Source organism: Trachinotus anak, unplaced genomic scaffold, assembly GCF_046630095.1.
Source record: "Trachinotus anak isolate AG129_WGS33_773 ecotype Australia unplaced genomic scaffold, CSIRO_AGI_Tana_v1 ptg000005l, whole genome shotgun sequence".
Taxonomy (NCBI): domain Eukaryota; kingdom Metazoa; phylum Chordata; class Actinopteri; order Carangiformes; family Carangidae; genus Trachinotus; species Trachinotus anak.
This window is the reverse complement of record NW_027273856.1, coordinates 24673274-24692837: the sequence shown is the minus strand read 5'-3', so window position 1 is coordinate 24692837 and position 19564 is coordinate 24673274. Positions and strand designations below refer to the sequence as shown.

The 19564-nt window shown below is 43.2% G+C and overlaps 1 protein-coding gene across 2 annotated transcripts in view; it reads left to right on the top strand.

Annotated features, from left to right (window-relative positions):
* Positions 1-2923: 2923 nt before the first annotated feature.
* The window catches only part of LOC139622095 (tyrosine-protein phosphatase non-receptor type 14-like), a 35832-nt gene continuing 19191 nt past the window's right edge, over positions 2924-19564 (top strand). The window contains exons 1-3 of one of the 2 annotated variants that reach the window (XM_071479220.1): positions 2924-3368; positions 14234-14646; positions 16611-16786. In XM_071479220.1, coding sequence (XP_071335321.1) covers positions 14473-14646; positions 16611-16786 — 350 coding nt within the window. In that variant the 5' untranslated portion in view covers positions 2924-3368; positions 14234-14472. Of the gene's footprint in view, positions 3369-3419; positions 3755-14233; positions 14647-16610; positions 16787-19564 lie in introns of those variants that run through there. The other variant, XM_071479222.1, reaches the window with a different exon arrangement.

Genomic DNA, 19564 nt, shown 5'->3' with positions numbered 1-19564 from the left:
TTATCCAAAATCCTAAAATAGAAAATAAAAGGCATATTGTTTCCCTTGGATCTGACTCCCAGCCAATGGTCAGAGTTGATAGCTGAGACACATCCTGCAGTATCTGTTTTAAATGCACGTTAGAAACTCTTAGTCACTTTTACGCTTGTGTACAATTATTCTTTGTGATGTTTCATTAATTCCAGGGGTTATATAGTGTTGGAGTGTGTTGTAATTTCCTTTTCTGTTGGGTCCGTTTTGCTTTAACTTGGCTGACCCAGTTCATCTTCATTTAGGGATTTCCCAGAATTGTCTTTTGACAGCCAACACCCAAAGTTTATGGGATTTTCAACTGGAGATTTTAAGATGTGAACAGAGACACAGTAGCAGAAGGCAGCATCTAACATTTTGAGTATGTGTGTGTTTCTTTTCACTTATAAGTACTCTATAAACACTTTTTTTTTTTCAAAGTGTGACCTAGTAATAATTATTGCTGAAGTTGTAAATTGCTTGTTAGCCACAAGAGGCTGCAGTTCGGTCATAAATAAAGCAGCCTCTGCAGAGCGTTGTATTGTTCTTCTTTTTCACTTTGTGCTCAGTCCTTTATCCATTTAAGTTAATATGTAAATCAACCACAGATAAATACATTAAAAGTAGGAGAATGTATGTAGGTTGTGGAATATGTGTAATTTTCACATTTTCACTATGTGTAAAACATGTCAAGCTGAATAAAAACTAAACTTAACCAAATCCGAATAATGTACTGCATTTATTGTTATATATTACTCTTTGTTTTTACTCTCATTGAACCCACACTCATCTCTAACAGGAGATTGCTATAATATACCTTTTTAATGAACCTGTAAGGGCTTTTGAGATAATTCTTCCCCTTTGTGCTTTTTTACTCTCCTGTGGTACCATTAAAGGTTCTTGTGATGTCCTTGTAGGATGGAGTGATTAATAACTTGCTGTGATATGTGAAAATGTATAATGAGATCACTATGGACCTTATTAACAAGGCACTTAACAGAAAGTTAGCGAGTGTGTGACAGTTTATCGCAGCAGCAACTTCGTAAATGAAATAAAATATGTGGTTTCAAGTGGTGGAATGGAATATAAAAAATAAAACAAAAACATAAATATACAAAATATAATGATGAATAATACATGGACAAAACCACCACTGAGGACACAGAGATCATGTCTTTGGTATCTTCTCTGGTAATTTGGGTTTTTTGAAAAACAGAAATTGACATTCTCAGACACAAATTACACACAAAGTTTTTAAAGTCTGGTTTAGATATTTGTTGGACTTGACATATTCAAAGTGAACTGCTACTGGCAATAAAAATGATAACATTTCAATAAAAGAAAGGGATTCTGTCTTTCACAACCAATTGTTTTCCTTGTGGTGGGGATCGAGCTTTGAAAAACAGCTTATTCACCAAATAAATGAAAAACTAAAAACGTCATTATTTGAGGTAGAAGACTTATTGTATTTAAAATCCTGGCTGAGGCACTGAGTTCTACTACTGTTTTTTAAATGTTTATTATTTATTAATTTTTGTCAATCAGAAACAATATCACATATATCCGTCTTTTAATTTCTAAGCACATTTAGAATATAATAAATACAGTAATTCATAATATGTTTTGGGACAAGCTCATGTATTAGATCTCGTGATAAAATACAGTATACTATATATTGTGTGAAATAAGGCCCAAATATACATAGCCCGAAGCCTACATGTTGTAAAAATGTAGGTTATGCAAATAAATTACCCCACTGACGGTGTAATTCATCCACGGCCAAAAGGCAACAAGGGGGGACATAAATATGTGAGGGGAACTTCTTTGTTCGACGTTTAGTCACCTCTGTGGCCCCTGGAAAACCATTAAACGAGGAGGACTTCTCCCAGGAGCCCGGCATTCCTCAGATTCCTCCGGTCTGATGTCAGAGCAGAGGGGACGGCGCTCCAGAGGCATCTGGACCCGCTGCTGCCTTCACGGTCCCCGACGAGGCTGCGACCTCTGAGCTCTACTGGCGTGTTCAAGACTTTTCGCACATTTGAGCGATTTCAGAAAATTTCGCAAAACTATGTACTAAATAAAATTTTTTACTTGTTTTCTTTTGACCATCAAGTGACAGGAGGGTATTTTTTATACGATCTATGAGGGGAAACAATTCACTCATAATCCTGTGCCAGTGATTTTTTTGGTAACAAAACAATTTCTACTTGCAATCCCTTGTCGATGGTCGTGTATATTTACAAGCAGTGGTGGGAAATCAATTACCTAAGCTAAAGTTTAAGTAAACAATGTAAAAGTTCTCATTAAGATTAAAAGTGAAAGTCCTGTGTTCAAAAATGTACTTTATCAAAAGTACTCAAGTAGGCCTGTTATCAGCATAAGTGAAAGTAGTCATTATACAGAGTATAGAGCTAATACAAAGAATATTCTAATGGGTTATTATTATTGAGTACAGGTAAAGAATATTTTAATATTGTAGCTGCATTGTACAGATGAAGCTCAATTAAACTAATTTGTATATTAATGTGTTCTGTTGTTGGTCATGTGTTTTGTATATAAAGTACAACCCTCGAAATATAGTAGAACTGAAGTAGAGTATGATGATTATACCCAAATAAAATAGAGGTACCTCAGCTGCAACATATTCTAGTAGGCATAAAATATGGTATTTGAGTATGGCCAATTCAATAAACAAGTAATTTTCCGGTAGTTTTAAGTGAAACACTTGAGATAATCCACAAAAATAAGGTTAGAATAGTTTGAAAAAATAACATAATCTGTAATATTTTTTTTTAAAATGCTTTTCAATCCTTTCCACTTCCTGTCTGGACGTTCAACGTGAATCTCCTGATTCCAATGTTTATTCCAGCTTGTGAATGCATCGTATGCTCCTCTCTCCCCCTGCCGTGAACGCCTCCATTGGACTAGAGGGACCACTACTATAAACATACTGAGAGTCCCAGCGAGAGAAGAAGACCACGTCGTTATTGTCCACGGCCAAGTTGGAGAAGTTTCGTGGCCGTATTTTTTTTTTTTCCTGCCTTTTCTGCTCCTGAAAAAACTCTTTAAAAAAAAACCGACCAAAACTTGACGCCGAAGCAGCTTCAGGACCAACTCCGGACTGACTTTGCGACTGCATTTGCGACTTTTCTTTTTTGTTTTTTTTTTTTGTTTTTTTTTTTGTTCTAAAAGTTGCGCTCATATGATTCAAGAGACTCTCGAGAGTTGTGTTTTCTACACGGGATTTTAAAAAAGATTTCAAAGATCACATGAGGAATATCTGTTTGCTGTGAAGTTCAACGCCGTCGAGCAAAGAAGTTTCTCAAGAGCAGAAAACGGCATGTAGCGCAAGATCAAGGGTGAGTTGTCTTGGGGGGGGGGGGGTCCTCACCAGGAGAGCTTTCTCTAACGCACATAGGCGTCATTGTAACGAGTACGGGACAGCACTTCTGAAGTCTGAATGAGCAGGGCTAAAATGTAAAATGTAGGCCAAATGGCTTTGGCCACGTAGGGCAGGCAGGAGATCCCAAATATTTTCATGCCAAACCCACCTCCCCCTCCTCCCCCTCCCCCTCCTCCTCCTCCTCCAGCACATAAACATAAATTAAAATACAGACAGAGCCCCAAATCCTCCTCTACATTTGATGAGGTGTGGGCAAGCGTTGGCTGTGATTTGGAGATCGTCTTGGACCTGTACGTGGCTGGAGAGTGGTGGGAAGAGTTAAACCTCCGATCAGAGCAGCTTGTAAGTTCTGCAGAGCTTATGAGGGAAAAGCAATATTATATTTCATATATGCACTCGGTTGAGGGCCACCGTGGAGCCCTCTGTTGGGCCCCAGAAGGATGCAGTTTGGGTCCCTTTCTTGGAGTCAAATGGGCCCATGCCAGGTGAACAACTGGAATATTTCGGTCCTGCTCTGTTATTACACCTGGAGATGACATTTTGACACCGAAAACAACTTGTAGTGTGTGTTTGCTGCACTGGACCACGTTGTGGAAAATGCCTGAAGTCATTCAGGTCAGAAAGTAAGCTGGGATTAGGGCTGCACATGCATTCATCTCCAAAGTGATTACACTTCTACACGATTGGTTCAGCACATTTGGATGACACAGTGTGTTTGTGTATGAGCGTCCCTCCTCTTTAACCTGGTGATGATGACATGATCACTTCGTTGCCGAGCTGTTTGTCTTACACCCTCACACCCTGCGTGCACGCTGACTGTGCACGCATGTTTGTGTGAGAGTGTGTAAAAGATGTGTTTGGACTTGCACCTTGGACTACCAAGGCTACAGTAAAAAAAAAAGGGAGAATTCTGTAAAGGCAAATATAGCATAGCTGCAGGAGGCGTAGGCCATACACACACACACACACACACACATCTGGCTGTCTTTATAAGCTCAAAGGCATGCTGTGTAAATTATATGGTGCCAGAGCAAGTGGCTCGGGAGTACATAGCAGTTTTAAAACCCTGGTGGAGAATTGAAAATACCAGCATCCTTCATACATGCTCCTCATCACCTCATGGTCAGGCGTGTTTCAGAGTGGTCAAATATCCAATATCAGTTTCTGATTATTTCCATAGAGTCAGTGCCATATTTGTCACTCTGTATCCTGCCGTCATATTTGGAAACAAAGGAAAGTTGCTGAAATGCCAGTGCAACGTCCCAAAGGCATGTTTTGTCTAAGGTCAGCATGGTAAGAATATAATAGGTGTTTACTGCATAATGGGAGCCTGCATGTAAAAGGAAAAGTGGCTATTGTTTGTGTAGCCAGTGGTCATTTGAGTCTAAAGGCCACTCGATTGCTACGTGGGGCAAACTTACCTGCAATTTTAGTGTTCGTGCTCAGGAAGAGAGCAAGGGGCACAAACACAGACAGCGGCAGTTGTTGTTGTTGTTGTTGTTGCTGCAGCAGGTTAATGTACAGAAATCATTCATGTGGTTCTCTTGTTCTCCTAAGGGCCATACAGCTGTGATCTCTTTCTTAAGTGTAAATGCATTTATGATGAAGTAGCAAGATCAAGTTGTTGTGATGCAAAATAAGGCTGAAATAATGATCAAAGGCGGCCTCAGATTAAGACCGCTCAGAAGGTGAGAGAGAGCACAAATTACAAATAAAATCTTATGGTAAAACAAATAACCATTAATATAAATGAAATAAAACTCTTGAGTTTTAGGAAGCCAGTTATTAAAATGGTATGCGGCTGTAAGCAGAGTGTTGTGTGTGGTGAGTGTATTCAGACTGGCAGAGATGCTTTTGTCAGAGGATCTCTGAATTGTGTAAGAGCTGTGCTCTCTGGCAGCCCGGCAGACAACAACAGAGATGAGGGCGTGCTGCGACCTGTCCAACTCTCCCACAATCCACCTTATACACCTTCCAGGTGCTGCGAATGAGTTGTCAATCACTGCTGGCCTAGGCCCCCTCCCCTCTCCTCCCCTCCCATCCCCCCTCAACAGGTCAGACCCCTCTCCCTCTGATCAACCAAAAGTTTAGGAACACTAAACTGACTTTTTCCATGGTGTGGTCCACATATGGGCCTGAGTGCACACACGTTTTTAGGTTGCTTTGTGCGGAAGTGTGTGTGTGATCCTAATGGAGCATCAAGCGGAGAAAATTTCCATTTGATGTCAAGTTTAAAATGTGCGAGTTTTCCCTTCCTCGCAGCCGTTGTGTGTGTTAGATACAGGCGGAAGTAAACAGTAGCAAACCCAAAGTGTTGCTGCTTTCATTGGCTTGTAAACTCAGAGCTGCTGAAGTCCCTGTTAGTGCCTGAGGGTTCAGCTGTGAGAAGAAAACTCAGTGGCTTTTTGATTGAGTGTGTGTGTGTGTGTGTGTGTGTGTGTGTGTGTGTGTGTGTGTGTGTGTGTGTGTGTGTGTGTGTGTGTGTGTGTGTGTGTGGAGTTGTATTTGTGTGTATGGTTATGTGAGTGAGGTTCCCAGGAGGAGGTGGGTTGGGGGTGTGTGTGGAAAATGTGAACAGCACTGTGGTTGGCTGGAACAGACGCAGTGGCCGACGGTCGATGGTCCCATCATGTTTCTGTTGTTGAGGTGAAGAGCCGCTGCTACCAGTCTGACCGTCCATGTTTGCTCCCTCCTTCCCTCCATACTCTCCCCCCTGTCCTCCACCCACACCCCCACCTTCTCCTCGCCAACTGTACCAACATGATAAGAGCCATCTCCTCTTTCCCTTTCTGCTTTGTTCTCCACATCCTCGCTTATCTAAAACCTTTATTTTCTCATTCGGATGCTGGGAATCACCCACGCTTTGTATGCATTTAGAGGAAACACATTCACACACACATATACACACACGTGCACACACACGCATATACACACACACACTGCACCTCACGCTGTTCCTCTCAGTCATATCTCCAACTCTCCCTGCTTCCATGACATCAATCCCCAGATTTCACCGCTGCAGGATGACTCGGCGGAGCTGCGTCACTGTTGGTTTGGAAAACCAGTCTCTGGTCAGTGTTAAGCTGTATCCCTCTTTGATCCTCCCCCTTTTCATTTTCTAGTGACACTGTTTAGATGGCTATGCCAGCATGAAACACTGGGCATTCCCTATCTATTACTGTCAACTGTGGCGCAGGGCTCCAGCCAGCGAGCACGTATCTCTATTGTTCTTCCGTGGTTTCTTTGGTCATAGAGTTGACAGAGTCCACACCTGTGCAGTTGGACAGTTGGACAGTTGGACTTTTTTTTTTTTTTTTACCATTTTATTCAGAGCAAGCAGAGTTTGCTCTGTTGCCAGTATTTTTAGGGATTTTGTCTGATGTGGCTGTCATTTCCACATGCCCTCATGTCTCCTACTCTTTGAGTGTTTGAGCTCCACTGTGCTCAACACTCAAGGAATTTATAACATATAAGGCGTCTGAGCATCAGGATTTTAGATTTTAGATATAGTGGATCTTTTTAGAGCAATCCTAAATAAATACAAGATTTAAATATGGCCTGATGTTGCATTGGCTGATAGTAGCAGTTATTACAGAAGTGTGAGATTTTCACGCTCACTCCAGCGACTGTGATAACGTCCTGTCTTTCATGACCACACACAACAAATGCAAGATGAGGAATTTCTGGATTTTGTTTAACGCTTGCATGGAGCTTCCACCTATAGCTGAACTCCTGAATCTGTGAAAAAGTGTGCGTGTGTGTCTGAAAGTGTCAGAGGGCGAGATGGAAAGAGTGTGTGTGTGTGTGTGTGTGTGTGTGTGTGTGTGTGTGTGTGTGTGTTTGTGACGATGTAGTTACAGGCTCCTTCGCTGTCTGGATATCACCTCTGTGCGAACAGTCTGTGTTTGTCACCGTCACTGTGTTCTCATATCATAGAGAGAATGCGCGCATGCATGTGTGTGTGTGTGCACGTGTAGTGTGTAGAAAGTGTGTGTGTATACGCATCTTTGTGTCAGAGATGGGGCTGGAGAGAAAAAAAACAAGAGAGCTGGAAAGTGAAAAAGCAGATGCGCTTGTTTGAAACACACTGTCTGGCTGCCTGGCTCCACCATCTGTTGCAGCTGCTAATGTTTGTGTGTGACAGACAGTATGTTTATGTGTGTGTGTGTGTGTGTGTGTGTGTGTGCGCATGCATGTGTGTGTGTGTGCAGGAGGTTAAGATATAGTGTGTCTGTGCCTGTATGCAATAAAAAGTATATGTACAGTATACGTTGTGGAGTAAAAACTTATGTTCATTCCTTTAAGGTGAGGGGATATAAGGCTTTTTTAAAAGCGTGAGGGTACACACACACACACACACTCACACACACACACACACACACACACACACACACACACACACACACACACACACATGCATACCCTCTGGGTCAGACACACACACACATGGCCTAAGTATTAGATAACAAAGACGACCCCGGTGGTGTGTCCTGCTGTCCCTAAGGATGCTGGGAAAACAATTTCTGTGTACATGTAAAATCTATGTGTATGTGCCTTTACTGTATGCGCTTGTTTCACATGGCAAAGTTTGTGTTTTGTTGCCCAGCGAGTGGGACAGTCTGATCCAGGGTCAGCTCCCAGAAGCTGCTGTTACTCAGACAGACTTTGGCTGTGTGTGTCCAGGAATGTGTGTGGACTTCAGAGCCGTGTTTCCCCTAAACATCTCACCACTGAGCTCCATGGTAAGCCAGAGGGGCACAAGAGGATCAAAGTCCTAAGAAGATTTTGGAAATATCAGACCAGATCTGGCTGTTTTGGTGCAGACATTGTTGTAATAGTATTTGCAAAATCTTTAGTCACAGTTGCCAGATTGGACAATGCAGCAAAGTGACAAAGTTCTTCGACACATACAATGGAAAAATAATTTAGGTCAAATTATCTGTCTCTGGTTCCCTAATGTTAAACATGACAAATAACTGTTTTACTCTGATTTGACTATTTCCCCTAAATGATTAATTAATTGTAGACCATATGATTAATTGAGAAATTATTATTTACATATATTTTTTATATTAAGCCTGGAAATAAAACACAATGTGTACTCCAGTGGCGTATTGTGAGTATTACAGCTAGGCTGTCAACCAACCAACCCCCGTCTGTGCTGTGACGTCTTTCAGGGCACATAAACACTGTAAACAAATCTGACACCCGCTGTTAAAACAGAAACACCGTAGCTACACCGGGGGTGTGCCAAAGCATCTCACACAGAGGCTCCGACACTTTACAGTAGCACCACCCTGGGGATGAGACGGGACGCTTCCATTTTACCGGTCAGTATGGCAGCTCACTGGTCAGTGGCGGCCAGTTTAAAGCTCGTGCAGAACAGCAACACACATAAAGATATGAATGCTTACACGTTTGTCACCATTGGCATGCTACACATCGTTAGCTCAGATAAATTCTCCACAGTTCAGCTGTTTCAACAGAAACCATCATACAAAAGTATGATTAATTCAGATTTTTGCATCATAAACCAGCAAGACGGTGAAACAGTGGCAATTGCCTAGCTCTGAAGCGGTCATGAAATCCAACTGTCTGTCCTTTTCCTTTGTATTCTTGTTGTCCTTAAGGATCCACTGATCAAAAGGATCAAAGGGTTTTTCATAAAAGTTTTCAAAATTGTGAATATTGTCATGTGCAGTCCGTTGCAGACTGTCCTATCACTTTGCCATCTGTGCTGTGACTGCTGTCTAACTGACTGACTGAGGTCTGATCTGCTGCTTAAACTCTCTTAAACTCTGATTTTTGGTCCCATCCACTATAAATCAAAATGAGATTGGTTAGATTGGTTGGTTCCACTGCCACTTTCTAAACAGACCCATGCGGCTATGGGGGCTTCAGACCCAACCACAGAGTCAGCCAGTTAACTGGCTAGGTAACCAAAAAAAGAAATAACTGTTTGGATAACTCTATTTTCATGGTGTTAGCTGATATGTTTGGCTTTTTTTTTTTGAAGGACTAGAAGACCCTGATGTTTCTCCACTGGCTCACTCTTAGTATTTGAGCTAGGCCTGGTTTAGGTTTGAAGACCAAATTGTAAAAAAGAGTATGCTGGAGGAAGAGTAGTTACGAGCTGTGAAGCACTTAACCTGTTTGTTTTGCCACAGCGTTCACGTGTAACAGGAGGGGAGGGAAGGGGAGAAGGAGGGGGGGTGGTCAGTGTTGGTATTTCAGACAGACAACCAACAGAGATTAGATTGATTGAGTTACACACGCTACACTTGCGTCCTCAGCTCTCGGCGGCCTAATGGTCTTAGCAGTAGGCGACAAAGTGCTGTTTTGTTCCTGCCATTGTGTGGATGTGAATGGAACAAAGCGACCGACGGGCTGCCCTGAGACAGAGCACACACAGCACCCAGATCAGCCGCTGTGCTCCTGAGCAGACGCTTGGGGGTAGTTAAGTTTACAACTTGTCTTTTTGGCAATTCTGGAAAAAAAAAGTATTTAATGCTAAATGGCTTGATTTTCTGTGACGCATGGTCTGCAGATGAACTGCTAAATGCGGCCGTCTGGTTGTGTTTTTGTTGTGTAATTCTACCTGGCTGGCTGTGGTGTTTGGTTTGATTGTAATTATCAGGTGGCCCCTGTGTGTTGAATACACACCTGAGTCGGTAGAGGTCACTGCAGCAAAAAACCCCAACAGCCTGAGGGGGGAAACCTGTGTCAGCACTTTTTTTTTTTTTTATCAGATTTTATATGCTTTTGTCAGCTGTTAATATATATCAGCTGACTAAACCCTGATCCTACAAGTTGCTGTAGCTACACCTGTCAAGCTTTCCATTCATGGACTTTCTACTTTATATTCAATGTAATTGTTGTCACAGTTGGTCTCCCTAGGGTTGGTCCTTAATTTCGTTTTGGTTAAAAACGCAGTCATGGGCTGAGTTTTTCATGTTTTCAACTGAGTCGTTTTACAACATGAATCCTGTAAAAGGGTCTTTCATATATACTTGATGGCTACATACATGATCTAATACTAAAAGACTGAGGCTAAAGCTGAATGTCGCAGCCAGAAGGACTTTGAAACAAAGACGAATCATTGGTCGTTGGTATGTAGGTAAGTACAAAAAAAAATGTACAAACAGATTGTAATTTTGTTCTAACAAAGTCCTGTGTGGCTGCTGAGCTGTAACACTATCTTTAGTAACACTGGTAAAAGCAGAATAAAAAGCACAACAGAGTGCCTAACATGAGCCTAAAGTAGCAGCATCTAAGAGTAGCTTCTACACAATAGTGGACATCTCAATAAACAAATTTTGTTAACCAAAAACAGTTTAATCCTTCCCTTAGACCTTTGCTCTTGTATTTTTGGTTTTTGAAAGGCTAAATGAAAAGACCACCCTCAAGCTCTTTAACTGCTGTATTGGTTCTACTATAAAACCACGCACACTGCTTTAGGCATGTGGGGAGGGGTTTTGCAAATGGTCAGTCAGCCTGCAAAATCACTACTCAGCTTCCCTGATGATTCACTTCTCTTTGTGACTATAGACGGCATTTCAGATCAACATCTACACAAATTACAAGATGCTGGGAATAATCAGTCGGCCATCTTTGTTTAAATTTGTCATGTTGACTTTCTTGTGACGCACAAGCACCAAAAATGCTTGATAAAAATGAATCTGACGTCAGGCTGACAGGGCACACAGCACTGTTTGCCTGTCTAACGGCATATGGGAGTAAACACACACACACACACACACACACACACACACACACACAGTTTTATTAATGTGTTCAGTTAAAGGTATGCAGGTCCGTGAAGTCGGACTAATCTCATCTAATTCGCTTTTCACCTCTTATGAATTGACTCAGTGGCTCCTGCATACTAAAGGTCTTAAATCTTGATTGATTTATAAACATTTCTCGTGTCATCACACAATGCGTTGGCAAACAGCTGACAAAATATACTTGGCTAAATATGTTTTCATCAACCCACAGAAAAAAAAAAAAAAAGATAAAAGCTCCTTCTCTCTTTTTTTCTCGTCACCTTTTTTGCCCCTCGCCACAGCAGTTTGGGGAATACAGAAAGAAAACACAACAAAAGATGGGAATGGTTTCATATATATTTAGCCAAAGCTCACTACCCTGAAAAAGAAAAACAGCCCTCATCCCTCGGTTTTCCCTCTCGTTTTCTCCGCGCCACAAAATTACAATGTGCAAATTCATAAACGTATATGCTGTTTTTGCGTGCTGGAAATAAACACGATGGTCGGGAGAGAATGTCGCTGCAATGCTGTAGCGTTTTTTTTTTGTTTTTTTTTTTCACATCGAGGAGTGGGTTTGGTCCCAAGCTATTGTCTGTCTGTCTGTCTGGTTTTACTCAGCCACACACTCCCAAACCATGCCACTGATTGCTAGTTTAGAGTTGCACTAACTGCTGTCTGGTCCTTTGGCTAACCTCTAAAGAACCTGGTGGGTGTGTGTGATCTTGTGTATGTGTTGGTGTGTTTGTGGTGCGCTGTCCTCATGCATGTCTATGTTTGTACACTACACAGTGAAAGTATGCGCCTTTATTTGTGTCTTTGTGTGTTTATCTGTGTCTGTCTACTTGTTGACAGTGATCTCGCAGGCCTCTGAGCTTGGGAACATTTCTTGAGGCTTTTCAGGGACGTTTTACCGTCAGCCTGTGATGTCACTTCCCCTAAGCCTGAGCCGGAGGGTGGGGGGTAGGGGTGGGTCCGTGGTTCAGGTCAGGTGACGGCTGGGGTCACGGTGGCCACATATTCCAAAGCGAAGCTGCTTTACTCACCCATTGTAGCCTAGTTATTCACTTCTCTGCGGCTTTCTCGCTGGGTGTTTGTGTGTGTACGTTGGCAGGAAGGGCCAATGAAAAATTACACGAATAAGATGATTACACATTACAGTGAGCTGTCTTTGATGGATTCATGATTAAGGAATGTGTTACGGCTCCCAAAGGGGCATGGCTGTTACAAAAGACAACGAGTGGTGTGATTCAGGTCGTAGCAAACAACGCGGCTGTAAGTCAGCGGTTTGTAGCTTCTTTCCCTCTTCCATTCAAGACTTGCTTGCTTGTGTCTTTTTCTCCCGCTCACTCAGCCTTGCCTCACACACACACACACGCACACACACACGCGCGCACACACACACACACACACACACACACACACACACACACACACACACACACACACACACACACACTTTTCTTCCTTGTGGTGCATACTTGTGTCAGGTGTGCTCTGTTTTTCCAGTCAGGGTAAAGAGGAATCTGGGCCGGGGTCCAAGCTGACTATCAACAGCACATTGCCAGAGCCCGGGACAAGAAGCAACACATCCATTCTGTCTTTACTCCTCCTCCTTCTCCCTTTCTACTCCTCCGCCCCCCCTTTTCCTCCTCTCCTGATCACTGGAGCATTGTCATGCCATATTTTGGTCTTTTTACTCTCCTGTTTGTGTGTTTTCTCTCATTTCATTTCATTCATTTACATCCAGTTCCTTTGTTTTTGATGCGTCTTCCTGCTTTGTCTCTCTGTTTTCACACATGCTTTCCCTTCTCTTTTAACCCCCAACATATTTGTTCTTTCTTTCTTCTGTTTATGGGGTGTGGAGCCTTGATTTTGGTTTTGTGATCGAGTTCCTGTCTAACAAGGCTACAAAGTGGCCACCACCCTTAAAATGACACTGCTCTCAGCTTTTTCAAAGACTTGCCATTGGCAACACCAGCATTGTAAGAAATCCCTTGGTGCCTGGTGGCTGAATCACTCAGTTTAAAGCTCACATTTTTTAGGTTTGCCTCTTAGTGGTGTGTCTATATAGTGTATTACAGGTGTGAATATATACCTGCCTGTGTGTGTCTGTGTGTGTGTTGCGCCCTACTTCAAAGCTTTGAAGTCATCGCAGACATGAAAGCTAAGAACTGATGACTAACCCAGAGATGTGTTCAAAGTGTTCCCAAAGACCTGTCTCAACCTTAAAACCACAGTGTGTGTGTGTGTGTGTGTGTATGTATGTATGTGTGTGTGTGTGTGTGTGTGTGTTTGTGTTGGCTTTTCTCCCTCATGATGTCGCAGTAATGAACCGTTTTATGATTTCCTCTCTGCCAACATAAATTCAGATTTTCTGTTTTGTCTCAGTGGCTGACAAAAAGTGTGTCTGTGCAGGCATATGTGCCACCGCCGCATGTGTGTGATCTTACACACTGTGACACTGTACGCTACAATATCTGGCGCTGTGCTGTTGTCGGGCAGGGAGAGGGAGAGGGGAGATAAAAAGGAAAAGGAAAGGCCTCCCACACAGGCAGATATGAGACTTAGAAGCTCCATTAGTTCCTCAAAGCCAGCTGCCGGGTTCAGATGGATGTCTGCGCTCTGCTGTTTGATGTCCATTCATCCATAGCCTTACATCTCTGCCTCTGTCTCCCAGCTTTGCCCGGCACTGGGCCTCATGGGGCTGGAGAGAGCGCAGCTGCCATAACTATAGGATAAAGCTGTCTGCTACCGTGCCATTCCTGCCTCTGCTAACATTGCAGCGCTGCCACTGCTGCTATCACTGGTGATTTTTGCGAGCCTCATCTGTTTTTTGTTTCTGCTTGTTTACGGGAGGTTGATGATACGGGGAAATGTGGCGTGGGAGTGTTTGATAGGAAGAATGTTTTCTGATTAGATCACCATGAGGTTTTTGTGTTCCTGTTGGCCTCAAATGTGAAAACCAGAAAGAAAGAATCCACAAAACTATCTCTAGATATTTTTCAAGAGTTCTATGTTATGGGCTAATCCTTCTCTTTTTCATCCCTCCCTACAGCACCCGTTCTTCCTCCTCCACCTCATCGTCCTCCTCCTCCTTTCCGGGCATCTTTGGGAATGGGCCAGCGCCTTGCCAGGGTGCATCTCTCCACCCGGTGGTGTGGCTGGCGTCGTGCGAGAGTGAGGAGGGCAACGGCCAGGTCATAGAGCCCGCCCACCCCTCTCTCCACTTGCTTGCTCCCAACTGACTTTTGACCTTTGACTCAGCCGTGACCCCGCCGTGACCTCCAGCCAGCCATGCCCTTCCGGCTGAAGTTGCGGCGCACACGGCGCTACAACGTCCTGAGCAAGAACTACTTTGTGACACGGATTCGCCTGCTGGACAGCAATGTGATTGAATGCACTCTGTCAGTGGAGAGCACGGGACAGGAATGTCTGGAGGCGGTGGCCCAAAGGCTCGAGTTACGGGAGGTGAGTTCATGTGTGACACTAGTAGATGCTACTTTTAGACAATTTGTCAGCTGATATCTATCTGGAGCTTTCTCCTCGACCAAAGTAAAAATGTATCTGTAGTCATGAATGATCAACTCTTCAGTAAATAACTTTTGGTTGGATTAGAGATACACCAAGAAGAACTTTTTTTTTTTTTTACACTCCATCACATTTATGGATGCGCTGTCAGAGTGTGCGTGTGTGTTTTTGTGTTGTGTGATCGCCACGCGTCTCTCCCCTCACCCCGTGTGTATCTCCCTGCCCTCTTGTGTCTCTCTCCTGCAGGGTCCTTGTCTGTCTCTAACGAAGCGTGGCTACCTCTGTCCTCTTTTCACTCCAGAAGAAAGAGATATCGCTCATCCCCCTGTCCCACTTCAACCCCTCCTGTTCATTCTCTCTGTGTGTTTTCTCTGGTACTCTTCCTCTGTTCCTCGTCTTTCTGTATGTTTATTGCTAATTTTTTTTTTAAACCAATCATTAACCGCCACCTTACACTGCATTCACACAAATAAGCACTAGAGAGCAGAACACATCCAATTCCATACTTTATCCTTTCTCTCCTCTTCCCTCTGACCCTGTGTCTGTCATCACCTCTAACACAAACAAGATGCACATAGTTTTGCATGGGGTTTGTTGTTTGTATGTTGGGTGGTTTTGTGTGTTTGTTCGCAGATCAGAGGAAGAAGGTGTGCGTTTGGTTGAAGACTGAGTGACTTTGTTGAATACGTGTGTTCAAGTGGGTGTCTGCGCTCACAAAGTGAGAGGGAGGGGGGTGGGGGTGGGGGGTGGGGGGGTGTAGTTGTGCGTACTCACATACTGTTGTGGTATTTGCCAGGTGTCAGTGATGTTATAAATAAGGTGGTGTGATGCCTTGGCCTCAGCCGCTGTCTGCTCTGTGCATGCACGCTATCTCAGGACCCTGTGTGTGTGTGTGTGTGTGTTTCCATCTGAATTTGTTGCTTTCATCTCTGTATTACTGTACCTGAGGCCCTAACTGCCCCAGGTGCCTCTGTCTGTTTACATGTGTGGAAGAAAGTAATTGTTTATGTACATCAGAGTGTGTGTGTGTGTGTGCATGTCCCTGCAGCTGCAGCTTGCAGCTTTACGACTTTCATCAGAGTCAAACCATGCAGACGAAACAGGTGTGCTTACCTCCTCTTGATACAGTGAAACACGCACACACACACAAAGCCAAAGAAACGTCATTGTATTTTTCTAAAAAGAAAAAACAGGTTACAGCACTTCTGAGCTCTTCCACTGAACCACTCACTCTTGGTTTGACCCATGTTGTAATCAATACAACATGTTATACATGAACCGTCCCCTGAGAGAAAAATTTGAATAGTTTGATCATATCACTTCTTTCTCTGTGTTTTTTTCTGTTCATTCAGCTGTGTGTTGCGTGTTGCATTTTCTATGAGCATATCAGTCCCTCGATGAAATAACAGGCAAGAGACATGGTTTTCATTTTGATTTAGTGAGATAGGATCATTGCCTATTTCTTTTCTCCCAGGGTAATCTTACTGGTAATAGCTCTGGTCTCATATTCACATTTAATGGAGTTACGCTGCTGACGTCAAAGGTTTGATCAGATTTGAAGGAGAAATATGTCCTTGTTGTATTTCAGCTGCTATGAATCTCCTCTCTGTTCACCTTAATTTTTCCCATTGAGTGTCTCAGCTCATTTCCCATTTCCCTCCTGAACCCTTTTCTCTCCATCCCTACAAACCTCTAGTTCCCATCCCAATACTTTGTCCTTTCCATTTACTGCCATTTCCTCTGTCTGCCAATTTCTCCTGCTTGTCACTCCATCGTGCTGACATAACTCATCTCTTCTTCCCTCCTCCTCGTTCCCATCTTCACTCCTTTTTCCTTTCTTTCATTGACACCCCTTGACCTTGTGCACCACACTGACCCTCGCTTCATCTCTCCCCCGCATCCAGACCCATTTCTTCGGGCTGTGGTTCCAAGGAAAGACCCAGGCCCCGGCCCAGCGCTGGGTGGAGCTGGAGAAACCCCTCAAGAAGCAGCTGGACAAGTTTGGCAATGAGCCGCTGCTCTTCTTCGGGGTCATGTTCTATGTGCCCAGTGTTTCCCGGCTGGAGCAAGAGGCCACAAGGTAAAGCCAAAAAAAAAAAAAATCCAAACCAAAAACCCACCACAGCAGCTGTGCTTCAGGCTATTACCGTGTATTAGAGCTACAGCAGATGACATTTACCATCAGTGCTTCCTCATTTCATTTGTTGTAATGTGTCAGATGCAGATGTCAGATATTGCAAAACATTGCTTGTGCTTACATGTGACTCACACCAGATGTACTTAATCTCAGGTGTGCTCCTCTATACACTTGTTGAGAAAATGAATCTGTCCAGAAGAAGCCAGGTGCAGTGAGTCTCTAAAAGTAGCTGCTTTTTTTTGTGAGTAAAGAATCTGCCAGTTTGAAAAATGTGGACTAGTCGTAATGGACCCTCCCATATTCCACGTACACATATGTCACAACATGAGAGGGAAAGTTATTTAATTTATTAGCATTCATTGCCTTATTCCTTGTGTCCTGTGCTTTTACAAATCCAACAGAGTAGCACAGAAAATGTCTTTACTGCCCACAGAGGTGAAATCTTTCCTTTGGCTTCATAATCACAGTCAAATACCTTGTGCACTTGTGCAATGAGGTTCAGTAGGTTTAGGAAACAAAATAGAAATTGATGCATCTGTTATGAGTAATGTATAAGTAAACAATAAAACAGATTGTTTACCATGGTCGCAGTGTTATTGTGTAATGACACTGACTGATGCCATATTCAAATAAGAAAATGCTCCTGTCCGCATCATTGTTTACATTTTCAGGCATATTTTCTTAAAAGGGACAGTTCAACATGGTGGGAAAAATGCTTGTTTACTTTCTAACTGAGAGTTAGAGGAGAAGATTTATGCTATCCTCTAGTCTGTAGGGTCAGGCAGCAGCTGGTCACTACTTTAGCATAAAGACTGTGAGCGAGGGGAAACAGCTAGCCTGGCCCAGGCTATCAGCACCTTTAAAGCGCACAAATTAACATGTTATATCTTGTTTGTTAATCCAAACATAGGAAAAGTGAAAAGATTTTTTTTAATTTATTTACATTTTTATATATATATTTTTTTTACTGTGGGACAGAGCTAGGCTGATGGTGTCCCCCTGTTTACAGGCTTCATATTATTGTCTATATTTAGCATACAGCTATAAGAGGTGTATTGATCGAGGGGCATCAAACTGAAATGTTGAAGTATTCCTTTAACTTTTTGCTTTGTGACTGTATCGACACAGCTGGTCACAGACAGATACATTTACATCAGCAGCAGCGGCCACAGTGAGGCACAGTGTCTGTGCACGTATATGTCTGTGAGTGTGCGTGAGAAAGAGTGTGAATGAGCACGTTAGTGAGCTGTGAAAAGGGCATCCAGGGGTCAGCGTGTAGTGGACAGTCTGCCATCTCAGATTCCTTCTCATCCTCATACAAACACACTCACACACACACACGCACACACAGAATCACATTCTGCAGGTCTGCCTCGCACTGAGCTGGTGAATTTGCGGCTTCTGCATCACTGGATGTGGGAAAGGTCGATTCCAGGTCACAGCTTGACGTTTTAATACTAGAGTTAGTTTCAAGGTGTGTGATTAAGTGTGTGTGTGTGTGTTTGTGTGTGTGTGGTAACCATTTTAGTATTTCTGAAAGGAAAAACCCAGATTTGCTGTTTTTGTGTTTACACTGACAGTAATGATATCATCATGTATCAGTGGCCGGCCTGATACACTGACTGTGTGTGTGATGGGGAGATGGACCAGAGAGTGTGTGTCTGCAGGTTCGTTATACAGAAGCCAGGATCTGCTCTGGTAAAGGGATGGTATTCCAGGAATCCCCTGCGGGCTTTTACGGCGTTTGTGTGTGTGTGTGTGTGTGTGTGTGTGTGTGTGTGTGTGTGTGTGTGTATGTGTGTGTATGGAGGTTATGGGGTTGAAGGGGTTATGATGGGGCCTTAGGGGCAATTTAGGGAACAATGGTTGCCTCTTTTTCTCAAGCCCCCTCTCTTTCTCTTACAATCCCTGTACATAGTGTCACCCCTACTCCTTTTTATCAAGAGCAGATCTCCACATCACTCTAGTCCCACATTTTCACTCTCGTCTCCCCATCCCCTCATCCTCCTTTTCTTGTTCTCTCCCTCTTTCTCTTCTTATGTTAGTCAGGAATGTTGGCACAGCCGTCCAGCGTAGGAGGCGGACCACACATTCCTCCCAGCAAAAGTGCTGGGGGTAAAGAGGGGTGGGGGATGTCTGGTTTACAAAACACACACACACACACACACACACACACACACACACACATATACGCACGCACTTACACTCACTCACCTCACACACCTCACACACTCCCCCAAGAATCCTCTCAGAAGCCAGCTGCAGCCCTGTCAGAAGAGTTAGTCACAATACACCACATTGTAAGAACATACACGCTCCCTGAGGCAAGCATCTCTAAAAGCCCCTTCCCTTTTTTTTTTTCTCCACATGAAGTTGAAAACCATTTTCACAACTTTTTTTTAAAATAAAGTTCAAAACATTTTTTATTAGCCATTACCTCTAATGAAGCCTTTTACTCATTCCAAATCTCTTTAAAAGCATTTATGTCAGCACTTTCCTTTGAGAAGTCCATCTGTCACTGTGGGAAAGAACACAAACAGCCCTCTTTTTAAAATTTATTGACTTAAGGTTGATTTGGGTCATATCCAGTGAAGCAGATCTTTGTCGTTGTTTTTTCTACACACCTGGTCTGATGAAGGGGGGAAGGGCAGGATTCATAGAAAGAATGACAGAGGCGAAGAGGAAGACAAGTGGGGACAGAGAAAGTAAAGAGTTTGGCAG